The sequence below is a fragment of the Microcaecilia unicolor genome, chromosome 1 (genome assembly GCF_901765095.1).
Source record: "Microcaecilia unicolor chromosome 1, aMicUni1.1, whole genome shotgun sequence".
NCBI lineage: Eukaryota > Metazoa > Chordata > Amphibia > Gymnophiona > Siphonopidae > Microcaecilia > Microcaecilia unicolor.
The window spans coordinates 620,223,651-620,239,378 of NC_044031.1; the positions used below are offsets into that span (position 1 = coordinate 620,223,651).

The window sequence follows — 15,728 nt, forward strand, 5'->3', positions numbered from 1 at the left end:
AGAAAGTATGAAAGGAAGACCATGCCACCGCACTACATATCCTTCCAGGAACCAAAGGGCATTCTCCTAGGAAGCTAAGACCACTCGGGAGAAAGCATCCAGCCAGAAAGGGCTTACTCACAAGTAATTACGCGGATGTGATAGTATGCTTGACCCACACAGCAAGCGTGACTTGGAAGTTGTATTATCTTCTGGAGGTCTCAAAGAAATGAACTGACCCAACGGAACTTATTGGTCACCTCCAAATAGTGCAGGAGTACACAGCGAACATCAAGGAATCAGGGAAAAACAAAAGATGAAAAGAGAAGGCAGGCATAAACCACCTTAGGAAGAAAGGACGGGACTATGCATCCTGTACCCCCTTTAGGAGAAATCCAGAGGATCCTGACAGGACAAAGTCTGGAAAGCCGAAGCCCTGCGTGGGCTGATACCAAGAGCTCTGATTAAAATGCGGCTGCTCCTGGACAACAGTACCAGGTATTATAAAAACAAGGGCGAACTTGACCTGACCAGAAAGAATGTTTAGCCTCATCCTCAGGAAGAACCTGAGTCTTGAGGCACCCAGAACTTTCACCAGCTTCGCCAAGTCCTTGCTCTTAAAAGGGAGCTTAACCAACCATTGTTTAAAGTTGCATTTGCTCAATGGCACAGCCACAGCAAATGGTGGGCTGCAACCATCAAAGACATGTATTTGGCCAATGCCCGAAGACATCCAAGGCATCTGCCAAGTATGCCAGCCCAATTCCACATCTGGCAAATTAACAGGAGGCTGACCATCAGATTCATGGAAAGAATCCAAAATCTGTTGCACCCATCATACCCTAGACACGTTCAAGCCTCAGATAGCTGCCTGCCTGAAGCAATAGAAGATGGCAGCACTGAATCCACCAGTTGAGGCTCAGCTGGGCGTGAAGTGTCCAAGACAAATGGAGATGAACAGCTGAGAAGGAACCACTGGAGTGGGAGATGTGGTATGTGGCCCCTGGAATAAAGCTCAAGATAGAGTCCAGAGTGCCCAGAACTGAAACATAATCCCAGACCCCATGTCCTGAAAGGAACAGAAGAACCTGACTTGGGTGTGAGGATGTTGCTGATAAGCAACAGGAAAAAGTGTTTCCTCTAAGCCTATGTCAAATATCACTACCAGATACTCCAAGAATTGTGTAGGAAAAAACTGACTCTTGGTGAAATCGAATACCAATCCGAAGGACTGAAGAAGAGTAGCTAGCTTGGATAAAACTTGCACTCCCTCGCTAGGAAGAGGTGCCAAGCAGCCCATCATAAGCCCATCTCTACGAAGGAAGGCTGCCACTGCCACCATGACCTTGGGAAAATGGCAATGGAGATGCGGAAAGGATGAGCAGTATGGCCATAAATGGACAATGTCCTCCAAGGATTGAAAAACAAAGAAACCGCTGTGGTTAGGAAAAACAAGAATATGAAAATATGACTCCTTAATATCCAGGGAGGCTAAAAACTATTACAGACAGCAATGGTCCCATTGGTAAATGTTGAACCTATAACACCCGGAAAACAACTGAAGTCCAAAGCCAGTTAGGAGGACTCTCCCTTCTTATGAACAGTCAAGGAAATGGAATAACTTCCCGTTCCCCAATCGATATGGTGAACAGCTCCTACTGTGTCTAAAGGAAGAAGCATTTGGAAGGTTGCTTGAACTGCTGGACATTTGGGCTGGAGCTTGCAGGGAGAATCCAGGACAAAATATGCAATGAAATGGAAGAACTCCAGTTTGCAACCTCACAGTAGAAATACAAAGACAGATTGGTCAGAGGTACTAGAGAGGTGTCCTGCTATAACGCAACCTGAAGACTGAACCAAGGCCTTCCCCACTGGGAGGTGCAGAAGGCAGTGGGAGACCTGGAGCTGAAGCCGAGTTCTCTTGTGGCAGCATGAAAGGCGACTTGTCTCAGCTGAAGAGGGCACCCTGAAGTTAGATTTGCCTGGTCTGAAGCACTGGGCGCCACCAAAGCTACGACGAAACTGGGAGAAACTTGAGGCTAGCCCTCCGGCAATCTCTGAGACTTCGAGTTCCCAAGTCTTTAACCAACTCCTCTAGATCTTATCCAAACAAAGGTATCCTCTAACAGGTAGCTTGCTAACGTGACAAGAAGCCAAAGCAGCTGTCCAATGCCTAAGCCAAAGCTATCTTCTTGTCGAGAATGTCAACAGCTGGCTGGTGTGGCTGTGCACTAGAATTGGCTGGCATGGCTGTGCATTGGAGCTAACTAGTGCGGCTGAGAGCCAGAGCGAAATGGAATAGTAGAACATGGCTGTTTGTACCACTGTGCACTATTGAAGGCAAGCTGCAGAGGGACCTGAACCAGCAACCTCTGGATCCCTGCGGCCCTTCTCAGTGGGTTGCTGTAACCATTAAGCCAGGCCTCTACATATAAGTAGTTCTGTATTATCGTTAGCTAGCTGATACAATGAAAAGGTGTAAAAGAGCAAAAGAAGTATGTAGAGACACAATGACATACCATTAATACAGTGAAGGATGGTGCCAGTATGCAAGAGTTCTGACCAGCGCCAGTGTGCAATACCAGTGAACAGAGCTGTTTTGGCAACCAACCAGCCCAATAGCTGCCCCAGCCCTGCAATGAACCGCCTACCAACGTGAGCAATATGGGAGAATGAAGTAAAATATGTCCCATTTGAAAAAGAGCCTAGTCCAACAGCTGCTAACGTTATGCACAGACCAGACTTGAACCTGTGACGGTCTGGTTAAAGTCAGCCACCTTCCAGAATAAACTATGCTGCTGCTCAAAGCTCTGAAAACACTGCACCTGGAGAAAAAGTCTACCATGTAGACCTGGAGAGCTATAGGAATAGTGCATCAGCTGCAGAACAAGTGACGATAGAAACTAGTCCCCCAGAACAGGAGAGCTCACCGCACTAAGCAGGAGCAGATACTAAGCTCCCTGGGAAAAAAGCAGCCAAAGCCACCAATACCCGGCAACCAAGAAATAGACATAAAAATAGAAGGAAACTTCCAGAATGTATTTTTTAAAATATACATATATGTAAAGAAATGTCCGCAGACAAAACACTGAGGGGTTACCAGGCCTCCGAAGGACAGGAAGAGCAGAAGATGAGAACACCAAAAAGATTTTGTATAGCCCCCCAACCCTGGTACACTGTCCCGAAGCTGCTTGCTGCCTCCCAGATGAGGCAGAGCAGGGAAACCAGGCTGAGACAAGCACAAAGGCTAAACACTGCACAGCAAAAGGAAAAACAGCTATCTTGCCAAGGGACATGCCAGGAAGCAACTGAGCAAACTCCCACACCCCGAAAATGCTCTGCCCCACCATGCACACTGAAAAGGAGCAAGTAGTCCACCAGCCTAGAAACTGACGAGAACGTCAGTGGGGGCACCGAAGACCGGTACCCACCATCTAAGTCCCCACTCGGGAGCAGGCTGAGCCGGCCAGGGCAGGAGGAGGCAAGCAGAACAGCCCCAAAGGGAATGAAGACCACAGGGGAAGAATCCCAGATTACCCAAAAAGGGAATCTCCAATTCACGGCGGAAGCAGTGGGCTCCTCGAGGCCCCCGCCCCCAAAGCCTCCGCGAAGAACACAGATCATTCTGACAGCAGCCTGCCAAAGGAGGAGAAAGAGAAGCCACAAAAACCCCAATGGAGCTAAAACGAACCCAGTATCCCCCAAGGCCACGCCTGAGAGAAGAGCCTGGAAAGGAGAGAGGAACACCGAAAAGTCCCTCGGCTGCAGGTTTTTTGTTTTGCTTTAACAAACGCAGTCCTGTGCCAGATGAGAAAGCACTCAGTTGAGATTGGATACAACACCTCCCCCCAGCCACACTATAGAAGCCGTCTCAGCAGCAGACATCAGGGGGAAAAAGGGTGCCGATTCGGAAAGGCCACCACCAAAAGATTACTATGGAACTTTGTAAGTCTAAGTGCTTAGAAAATACGCCTCCAGGTATACCCTCCCTAAAGCGGCACTGCTCAGTCGCACATCCCATAGCTCTATTGAACTGGGAGACTTAGAACAGGAGCTGCAATCAGATGAGAACTCCTGAAACTGCTAGAGAGAGAGAATACTGACTGACCATGGAGCATTCAGTCCTATAAGACAGCTCAGTTCAGCGCTCCCTATCTTCACCTGCTGGTAGACGGACACAACCCAAAGTTTCTGGATTCATCTGCTGCTGATGCTAAGGAAAAAAAATACCCTGGGGTATATACACAATAAAAGCAGGTACTTAGAAACACAGCACCTAGTTTTATGTTTGCCTAGTTTATAAGATCTTTTATAGTAAGAGTCCACTGGACCATATTGATCTGGTATATTATATATCACTAAGCTGATCTACCTGCAGACGCTATTCTTTAGATTTAGCTTTTCCTTCAGTGAATAAGATTAAATATCAACTTTTTTTGACAGTTCTTTTAGTTATTTGCAGTTAAACTATGGAATTCCATTTCCACTCAAATCAGGGATAAAAATAGTTATGTACCAATTTCTACACACATAAAGGTTTCCCTGCCTTAGAGAATTGTGAGACTTTGTGCGGAAGCTTTGAGTAAGCCATTTAATAATGCTTATAAAACAAGTGCAATACATTCCTGTTATAAAATTACCTTCCTTCCACCACTCCCTTCCCCTTTCCTTCTTTTTATTTCCTCCACTCTCTTGCCCCGCTTCCCTACAATCTCCTTTCACTCCCTTCCTCTTTCATTCCCTCTCTTCTTACTTCATAAGTCCTGCTTCAGCTGGTAAAGAATGGGAACCCCACTGGCACTTAAGCATATCTCACTCTGTTGCATGGATCTTCGTCTGTGCCGGGGGGGGGGGGGGGGGGGGGGGGGGGGATGGGGACCATAAAGGTACCACAGCCTTCCCCCTGCCACTGTGCTGCACAGGTCTTTCAATAGGCAGTGCCAGCACTTCTTCACACTCAGGAACACAAACAGTGATGCCTCAATCAATTAAAGGTTAACAAAAACATAAAGATGACTTTTATTTTAAAGTGTGCTCCTCTCTGTGCATAAATGGTAATCCTTTAAACAGCTGGAGCACCAAGATACCATAAGAAAACTCCCATAATATTGTGACATGTTCAACACTGCACAGGTAATGTTATTTACTTCCCATACCCCCTAGGGAACACAGGGATAGTATAAAAACCTCCCACAAAATGACATCAATTATATACATATGAGAAAGAAATCTGACTATTAAGTCATCTAACCTTTAAGCTCCAATAAAGCTGTTCAGTCATTACCGAAACTAAGGCTCATACAGTGTATAAATTATTGGTATAAACGAGAGAAATATAAATACAAGATAGCAGAAAATGAAGCTTGTCCAGTCAACGAGTCCACCAACCAGTGTGCTGAAACAAAGTTTCCCCAGCACTTCCATCGTGGCCAATAAACTATAATGCGTGGCCTGGAAGAAAAACACAAAGAAAATATCACTACATAGCCAGCAAGTGTGTGTCTGTATATTTGGCAGAAAATATACACCTGTCAATGTGTGTCACTACACAGAGGGGTACACCTGCCCCTGTATATGAGTCACTGTACTACTGATTGATCAACTCCTATGTCTGTGTGCATGCATATGTATCTGCAATGCTAGAGGAAAGATATACCTGACATTGTATGTTACTATATAAGCAGCAGAGAGATACACCTGTCGCTATGTTATCACTACACAGCCAGCAGGTACACCTGTCCGTGTATATCCCTGCATAGTCACTGGAAAAATACATTTCTGCGTCCTCAGGGATTGAGACTGGAAAACAACAAATACTGCTCTAAACAAGAGGAATCCAAACACAGCCACATCTAAAAATCTATTAAACCAATGTCTTACCTAGTTATTACAACCCTCTACCATCAGACACCAGGCAGTAAGAGCACCATCAACACCACTCATAGTATGAAGTCAGCTATACAAAAACGCCGACGCATGCATATTTATCCGCTGGAGACCCAGCCGCTTCCATACGCATGCACCAGTGTTTTTGTATAGTCAATTTCTTGCTGGAAGCAGTGTTGATGGTGCTCTTACTGCCTGATGAAACTTGATATACTGTACTAAAGGTGCTATTAATAAGTGAGCTTCAGAAGGAGGGTAAAGTGTCATTTACAAGCTGGGGGGGGGCATGTCTGGGTAACCTTGTTTAGAAAAGGTGCTTATTATGTTAATTTTATGAGGGAGACGTGTTCGGCCATGTTTACACTATAACAGGGCTTCCCCCCCCTCCTTTCGTTTGTGTCATCTTAGTAAGTTTGGAAAGATTTGGTAATAGAACACTGGGGTGTGTAACAACAGGTCCGGGGTACTAGGAAGTCACAGTGCCCATTGGGTGCATAAATGAGGCTAGGAAGGGGAGGGAAAAGGGGAAGGGCAGGGTGAGTTAGACTCTAAAGGAGGAGGGCTGGGTACTGAGGAGCCATGCAGAGGGGCTGTCTCTCAAGGATTTTGGAAAGTCAAGGGTAGGTTGCAAGATGGGATTTTTGGTAGACAGAGGGGTTGTAGACTGGGGTGATCCCTTTGCACTTTATGTAAAATATTGGACCGTTGGTATCCACTTGCTCCAGATATTGCTGCATCTCATGAAATGTGGGGGCATATCTTCCTTCAGTAAAATTTCTGTAGGCTCCTAACAGGCACAGGGAGCCTTCATAGCATTCCTCTAAGAGATACATTTGAATGGAACAGATCATAAAAAGTTAAAACATCAGCGAGTGGAAGAATATTTTGAAGCCCCCACAGAAACCAAACCATAAAGTTATACAAGACAAGAAGGGATGCTATGCTTCCTTATTGTGCATGTCACTTTTGAAAGAAAACAGTTGCTGCTATGCAATATCTATGCTCCAAAAATATATGATAAACAGTTTTATGAACAAATTATACAATGTTTACATGGTATTGAAGATGTGCTCTTGGCGGTGGGAGGAGATCGCAACCAAAATGGTTGATCCAACCATGGATAAAACCCATAATCCTCTTGAGAACTGACTACACAAAGGGAATATCTCTTTTATGTTACTTATTAGATAAGTTAGAGTGGGATTTTATACATTTATTGAGGGCCCATCAGACTCAATCCTGCACAGACTAATCTGCTGGTCTTGAGGGAACTTTTCTCCTCTGTGCAGGTGATGGGGATAGGCCCTTTTGAGATTTCAAATCATGCTATGGTGTGGATTGATTTCACACTGAGAACGAAACCACCAGGCCCGTATCAGTGAAAACTTCCCCAAGATTTATATACCAAAATGAAATTTGGAAAATGCACATTCCAGAAATGCAAAAATTATGTAGCCTATAATAATCAACACAGAACTGAGCCTATTTTAGTTCGGGAAACAAAAAAGGCAGTGTCGAGAGTAGAGGGGGGGGAACCAAAACTGTTATGTTGAAAAATAAGCAGGATAGGCTAGTTCAAAATGATCGAGATATCATCAACATTTTTGAGGGGTTTTTTTCTGAATTATATTCCAATGCAGATGATGAACCAACTATGAATAAAGATACTTATTTACCAAGTATGGAAACTCCAGATCTAGATGCTGCTGCCAGGTGTCATCTTAACTGTCCATTTTCATGGATAAATTTGGTTGGGCTACACGACAAAGCTCCCTACATAAGGCCCTAGGACTGGGCTGTATAAGGAGTGAATTTTATAAGATACCGTATGAGCGAATTGCAACACTGTCAACAGCAATGTTGAATGAGATTATAAGAGGGTTTTATATTTGTTAGGAACTGGGCAATATTCTGGGGAAGAGGGAGCCTCCACCTTCACCAGGGTAGGACCAGGCTGCTGGCATCAGCATTTAAAGAGGAGATAAAGCAACTTTTAAACTACAAACTGGGGGAAGGCTGACAGTCACTGAAAAGCACATGGTTCAGAATAAGGTTATCTTTCAAAGATATCACCAAAACAGGGAAAATAGGGCATCCCGATAGCAAGGTTACAATAGAGAGCATAGTAGACTAGGAGTCTTTAAATAAAAAGCAGACATATTTTCAAGATTGAACATTATCACTGTCAACTGCTGAGCAAGATGTAAATAGGAACAACAAAAAAAAAGACTGAAATGTCTATATGCAAATGCCTGCAGCCTAAGAAATAAAATGTGAGAATATATTGTACAAAATGAAAAAAAAATAGGCATTTCTGAGACATGGTGGAAGGCGGATAACCAGTGGGACACTGCCATACCAGGACACCAAATATATTGCAGTGACAGAGTTGATTGAAATAGTGGAGGGGTAGCATTGTATGCTAAGGAGGGCCTTGAATCAAATAGATTAAAAATTCTACAGGACACAAAACACAACTTGGAATCCCTATGGATTGAAATTCAATGTATAAGGCACATAAGCACAGCCATACTGGGAAAAGACCAAGGGTCCATCAAGCCCAGCATCCTGTCTCCGACAGCGGTCAATCCAGGCTTCAAGAACCCGGCAAAACCCCAAAAAATATATACATATTTTTAAAAATAATGTTCAATGGACTTTTCCTTCAGGAATCTGTCCAAACCCCTCTTAAACTCTGTAAGGCCAGCTGTTGTCACTACATTCTCCGGCAACAATTTCCAGAGTCCAACTACATGCTGAATAAAGAAAAACTTTCTCCTATTAGTTTTAAATCTACCATATTCTAGCTTCATCTTGTGTCCCCTGGTTCTATTATTGTTTGAAAGTGTAAACAAATGCTTCACATGTGTCCGCTCTACTCCGCTCATTATCTTGTACAGTTCTATTTATTTATTTATTTATTTTATTGCATTTGTATCCCACATTTTCCCACCTTTTTGCGGGCTCAGTGTGGCTTACAATAAGTTGTGAGTGATAGAAATACAATTTGTATCACCCCTCAGCCGTCTTTTCTCCAAACTAAAGAGCCCTAACCGTCTTAGCCTTTCCTCAATAGGGAAGTTGTTCCATCCATTTTATCATTTTTGTCACCCTTCTCTACCCCTTCTCCAATTCCTTTATATCTTTTTTAAGATGCGGCGACCAGAATTGAACACACTATTCGAGGTGCGATTGCACCATGGAGCGATACAACGGCATTATAGCATCCTCGTGTTTGTTTTCCATCCCTTTCCTAATAATACTCAACATTCTGTGCGATTCTTAGCCGCAGCAGCGCAATGAGCAGAAGTTTTCAATGTCTTATCAACGATGACTCCCAGATCCATTTCAAGGTCTGTGACTCCTAACGCGGAACCTTGCATGACATAGCTGTAATTCGGGTTCCTCTTACCCACATGCATCACATTGCACTTGTCAACATTGAACTTCATCTGCCACTTGCACGCCCAGTCCCCCAGTCTCGCGAGGTCCTCCTGTAATCTTTCACACTCATCCTGTGACTTGACGACTCTGAATAACTTTGTGTCATCTGCGAATTTAATTACCTCACTAGTTACTCCCATCTCTTGGTCTTTTATAAATATGTTAAAAAGCAGCGGTCCCAGCACAGACCCCTGAAGGACCCCACTAACTACCCTTCTCCATTGAGAATACTGGCCATTCAATCCTACTCTCTGCTTCTGTTAGACTTGCTGCCCACATTCTCCACGAATTAATATGTTACAAGAAATTCTACCCACTTCTCCAGCAATTAATATGTTGGAAGAAATGAGTTATTTTGGGGAAAATAGCTCGAGAGCAACTCGCTACTGTTTATAATTTAAGAGCAAGCGCTGTATTTATAAGTTTTAGGATATTAATTTCTCCACCAATCACCAAAGGTGATAATTGCAATAAATTAAATATATTAAGTATATATATATTCAGAACACAAAGAGACCATATTTTTAGCTTCAAAAAGATTGATTTAATATACAATTGCACACGAGAGGTAGGTTTTAAGAGGAATCTTTTACAGGTAATCTGTGCATAAAATAGAACAAAGTAGCAGCTAGATCAACTTACAAGTCCTTGTTACAAGCATGCTGTGGTCCGGCTGATTGATGAGCACATGTTGAGGACAGGAGGCATCAGCAGACCCCAAAGAGAGCAGCAGTTTCCAAGAGGAGCAGGTTCCAAGAGAAGGCAGGTCCCAAGAGCGGCAGGTCCCAAGAGAGCGAGCTGGGCTGTTTCCAGGCCTTTTATAATGTTAGCAGAGAAGCATGGTGTGTGCATGTCTTGGATATTTTGCAAGGCATTATGGTTAATGTAGTCTCATGTCTGCACACGACCCCTGAGTTGGTCTCATGTCTTATGACATCACGAGACTTAGTCTGGATTTTGCTGGCAAATGTCTTTTGATGTCCTGTTCAGTCTCTGTGGCAGATACACATTACAAGTCCTTCCTTTCTGCACATGTCTGGAAGCTGATGGGAGGGGCAGGTATACCTTTGACAAGCAAATGTCCTGTTTATGGTCCACCCTTTGAAGTCTTTTGTCTTCAATGGATTCTCCAGACTCTCTGCCTCCTTGCATCCTCTGGTTAGGTCCAATCTTTGTTGTGTTGATAAAGCAGTCTTAAGTCTTTTGTTTTGAGGAATGAGAAAAGGCAAGGTGAGGCCCCAAAGGGAGAGGGAAGGGGGCTTTTGGAATGAGACTATTTTCTCTGCTGCAGTGTTTTTAAAAGATACACAAATATATTGCTGTATATATATCCAGCAAATATGCTACATATTTCAGTAATAAACTGATACCGTTACACTTCCTATCTTTCAACCAGCTCTTAATCCATACCTCCGATCCCATGACTCTCCAGTTTCCTCTGGAGTCTTTCATGAGGCACTTTGTCAAATGCCTTCTGAAAATCCAGATACACATTATCCACCACTCCCCACTGTCCACATGTTTGTTCACCCCCTCAAAAAAATGCAGTAGATTGGTGAGGCAAGACTTCCCTTCACTAAATCCGTGCTGACTTTGTCTCATCAGCCCATGTTTTTGTATGTGCTCTGTAATTTTATTCTTAATAATAACCTCTACCATTTTGATTGGTATCAACGTCAGACTCACCGGTCTATAATTTCCTGGATCTCCTCTGGAACCTTTTTAAAAAATCGGCGTAACATTGGCTACCCTCCAGTCTTACGGTACCACACCTGATTTTAGGGATAAATTGCATATTACTAACAGTAGCTCTACAAGTTCATTTTTCAGTTCTATTAATACTCTGGGATGAATACCATCTGGTCCTGGTGATTTACTACTCTTCAGTTTGCAGAACTGACCCATTACATCCTCCAGGTTTACAGAGAATTCGTCTAGTTTCTCTGACTCGCCTGCTTCAAATACCCTTTCCGGCACCGGTGTCCCTCCCAAATCCTCCTCAGTGAAGACCGAAGCAAAGAATTCATTTAATTTCTCCGCTATGGCTTTGTCTTCCCTAATTGCCCCTTTAACACCACATTCGTCCAGCGGCCCAACTGATTCTTTAGCCGGCTTCCTGCTTTTAATGTATCTAAAAAAAAGTTTTACTATGTATTTTCGCTTCTAACGCTAACTTTTATTCAAAGTCCTTTTTTGCACTCCTTATCTCCACTTTGCATTTGGTTTATCTTATTATTTTCAGTTGGTTCTCTTCTCCATTTTCTGAAGGATTGTTTTTTGGCTCTAATGGCTTCCTTTACCTTACTGTTTAGCCACACCGGCTAATGTTTGGGAAAAGGATAGTGATAGGCGTGTACTATCATCCCTGGCCAGGATGAAGAGACAGATGTAGAAATGTTATGAGAAATTAGGGAGGCTAACAAACTGGGGAACACGATAATAATGGGTGACTTCAATTACCCTGATATTGACTGGATAAATATAACATCAGTGCATGCTATTGAAATGAAATTCCTTGATGGAATCAAGAATTGCTTTATGGAGCAACTGGCACAGGAGCCAACAAGAGGAGGAACAATTCTAGACCTATTCCTTAGTACAGCAAATGAACTGGTGCAGGAGGTAATGGTGCTGGGGCCTCTTGATAACAGTGATCATAACATGATCAGATTTGGTATAAGCTCTGGAGTAAGTACACACAGGAAATCTAATACATTAGCATTTAACTTCCAAAAAGGAGGCTATGATAAAATTAGAAGAATGGTGAAAAAAAACTTAGAGGAGCAGCTGCAAAGGTCAAAAATTTATATCAGGTATGTATGCTTTTCAAAAATACCATCCTGGAAGCCCAGGCCAAATATATTCCGTGTGTTAAAAAAGGAGGAAGGAAGACCAAACGACAGCTGGCATGGTTAAAAAGTGAGGTGAAGGAAGCTATTAGAGATAAAAGAAAATCCTTCAGAACACAGAAGAAGGATCCAACTGAAAATAATAGGAAACAACATAAAGAATGGCAAATCAAATGCAAAGTGCTGATAAGGAAGGCAACGAGAGACTGAAAAAATTGGAGGCAAAAATGCACAGTAAAAACGTTTTTAAGTATATTAAAAGCAAGAAGCCGGCAAAAGAATCGGTTGGACCACTATATGACCAAGGAGTAAAAGGGGTACTCGGAAGAAAAGGCCATAGCGGAGAGATTAAATGAATTCTTTCCTTCGGTCTTCACTGAGGAAGATGTGGGAGAGAAACCAGTGCCATAAATGGTATTCACTGCTGATGAGTCAGAGAAACTGAATCAAACCTCTGTAAACCTGATGTGGTGGGACAATTTGACAAATTGAAGAGTAGCAAATCACAAGGACCAGATGGTAAACATCCCAGAGTATTGATAGAAATGAAAAATGAACTTGCAGAATTACTGTTAGTAATATGTCATTTATCTTTAAAATCAAGCATGGTACAGGAAGATTGGAGGGTGGCCAATGTAACACCGATTTTTAATAAGGGTTCCGGGAAATTTCAGATCGGTGAGCCTGACGTCGGTGCAGGGGCAAAATGGTAGAGACTATTATAAAGAACAAAATTACAGAGCACATTCAAAAGTATGGATTAATGAGACAAAGCCAACATGGATTTAGTGAAGGGAAACCTTGCCTCACCAATCTACTACATTTCTGTGAAGGGGTGAACAAATATGTGGATAAAGCTGGTTGATATTGTGTATCTGGATTTTCAAAAGGCATTTGACAAAGTACCTCATGAAAGACTCCAGAGGAAATTGGAAAGTCATGGGATAGGAGGTAGTGTTCTACTGTGGATTAAAAACTAGTTAAAGGATAGAAAGAGAGTACAGTTAAATGGTCAGTATACTTAATGAAGAAGGGTAGATAGTGGGGTTCCCCAGGGGTCTGTGTTGGGACCGCTGCTTTTTAATATATTTATTAATGATCTAGATATGGGAGTAACTAGTGAGATCATTAAATTTGCTGACTGCTGACGACACAAAGTTATTCAATGTTGTTACATTGCAAGAGGATTGTGAAAAATTGCAAAACAACCTTACGACACTGGGAGACTGGGCATCCAAACGAAGATGCAAAGTGATGCATGTGGGAAAGAGGAACCTGAATTATAGCTACCTGATGCAAGGTTCCACATTAGGAGTCACCGACCAGGAAAGGGATCTAGGTGTCATTATTGATGATATGTTGAAACCCTCTGCTCAGTGTGCAGCGGCGGCTAAGAAAGCAAATAGAATGTATGGTATTATTAGGAAAGGAATGAAAATAAAAATGAGGATGTTATAACGCCTTTGCATCACTCCATGGTGCAACCGCACCTTGAATACTGTGTGCAATTCTGGTCACTGCATCTCAAAAAAGATATAGTGGAATTAGAAAAGATACAGAGAAAGGCAAGGAAAATGATATAGTGGAATTAGAAAAGATACAGAGAAAGGCAAGGAAAATGATAAAGGGAATGGGACGACTTCCCTATGAGCAAAGGCTGAAACAGCTTGGGCTCTTCAGTTTGGAGAAAAGACGGCTGAGGGGAGATATGAAAGAGGTATATAAAATATTGAGTGGAGTCGAAAGGAGAGAGACGTGAAGGAAGAATGGGCGAAGACAGAGGCGTCAGCTGATCTTCTTGCCCATGCAGCGCCTTCACATAGAGGTGAGAGGCGCTGCATGAGCCCGGTAAGAGGGAGGGGGGCCCGATGGAGGGGGGGAATGGCGGCGACGACCCGCGGAGGAGGCGGGGCATAGGGTGGAGGGTGTCAGGAGGCGGAGCTGTGGGGTTGACAGAAGAGTAGAGAGGAATGGAGGGGGCCGGCCGGGGCTTCTAAAGTAAGGATTTCTTCGTTTTGCTTTTTAAATTTATAATGCGGGGAGCAACGGCGACCTCGGACGGGGTGAGGGGGGGCAAGGCCGTTCAAACAGGACGCTCCTGATGAGCGCCTTTGCCCCCTCCCAGTCCTTTTTTGACTTTTGTTTTTATTTTGGGAGCCACGTGTTTGTTTGTTTTTTGACAGTGGCATGCACAGAACAGCCAGCATAACGCTTGGCTGCTCTGCGCATGCTTGAGGGGCCTTTTACCGACGGGGATTACGGACTATTGATACCTTGTACTTTTCAATACCGCACCGAACATTTCTGAGCTGTTTTTTTACTGCATTCTTCGTTTTTAAAAATTCACTAAGTACTTTTACGATTTTGATTTTTTTACGTTTGGTTGATGCATCTGGGCCTTAGACTATGGGTCAGAGAATAAGAGCTGATATGAATTTGGTGAATAACCATGCCATGTCTATCTAGAATATAGTAAAAACAGCTGATTTACCTAGCTGGGGAGACACACATATGACACAACTGCTTGTGAGCAGTCCGATGGAGAGGAGAGGACTATGGTACGGTAGTACTACGAAGTAAGTTAACATCAAACCACACAGAAAGATACACTGAAGACTGCTGAAGAGAGGTAACTTGCAGATAATTCCAAGCCACAAAACTCTCGAAGCACTGGAGAACAATGGATTTGGACTATATTTGAACTGTTGAGGCACTTGCGGTTTTGTTTCCTAATCAGTTCCTGTATTACTTCTCGCTTACCAAGCCTAATTGTAAGTGGGAGACAATTTAATGGGAGAATCTGATAGCTAAATGTGTTTGTGTTAATTGAGCAATGTGAGGGAGGGGGGTACCTTTACATGATGAGTTCTATTTTGAACTCCAAGGGGATAGAGGTTGGGGGGATTGGAGGGGGAAGGGTAGAGGGGGGGAGGAGTTGGGGGGAGGGTCCGAGGGACAGGGGTGAGAAGGGAAGGGATAGGGGGTGGGTATACCATAAGATTCACAAGCAGGGTAATTAAAGTTATGGGGGAGGGAGTGAGCGGTTGCTGTTGAACATCTGGGGGAGGGGTAGGCTGGGATGCCTCTCTCCTACAAGAGTACATATCAGGAATGAAACAATAACATATGTGGTTTCTTAAGGGAGAATTATGGTTAAAATAATATCGAATGTGTGTGTGTGTGTGTGGGGGGGGGGGAACTTCTCCAGTTAAAAGATCCAAGATCTTACAGGCACTGAATAGACACAAGGCACAAATAGCCATGTTACAGGAAACGCACTTAGAAGCGGCGGAACATAGAAAGTTATGCCGATGGTGGGTGGGTGGGTGAGATGGTGGATAGCCCTACATCTAACAAAAAAGCAAGTGTCATCATACTACTTCGTAAAGGGCTGCAATGTGTATTGCACCGCAGGGTAACTGACTCGCACGGCCGCTATATAATGCAACAGGTCACACTGAACAACAAACCGTTGCTGTTGGTTAATATTTACGCCCCAAATCAATACGACAAAAAAATTTTTCAGACTATCATCCAACAAATACACAGCTTTGAACAAATCCCCGTGAT

At 43.4% G+C, this 15,728-nt stretch overlaps 1 protein-coding gene across 4 annotated transcripts in view; it reads right to left on the minus strand.

The window, feature by feature from the left end:
* MFSD3 (major facilitator superfamily domain containing 3) overlaps positions 1–15,728 on the minus strand; it is a 96,110-nt gene that overhangs the window by 15,363 nt on the left and 65,019 nt on the right. For 3 of the 4 annotated variants that reach the window (XM_030220241.1, XM_030220231.1, XM_030220250.1), the window contains one exon: positions 4,968–5,430. In XM_030220241.1, the coding sequence (XP_030076101.1) occupies positions 5,269–5,430 (162 nt within the window). In that variant the 3' untranslated portion in view covers positions 4,968–5,268. Of the gene's footprint in view, positions 1–4,967; positions 5,431–15,728 lie in introns of those variants that run through there. The other variant, XM_030220260.1, reaches the window with a different exon arrangement.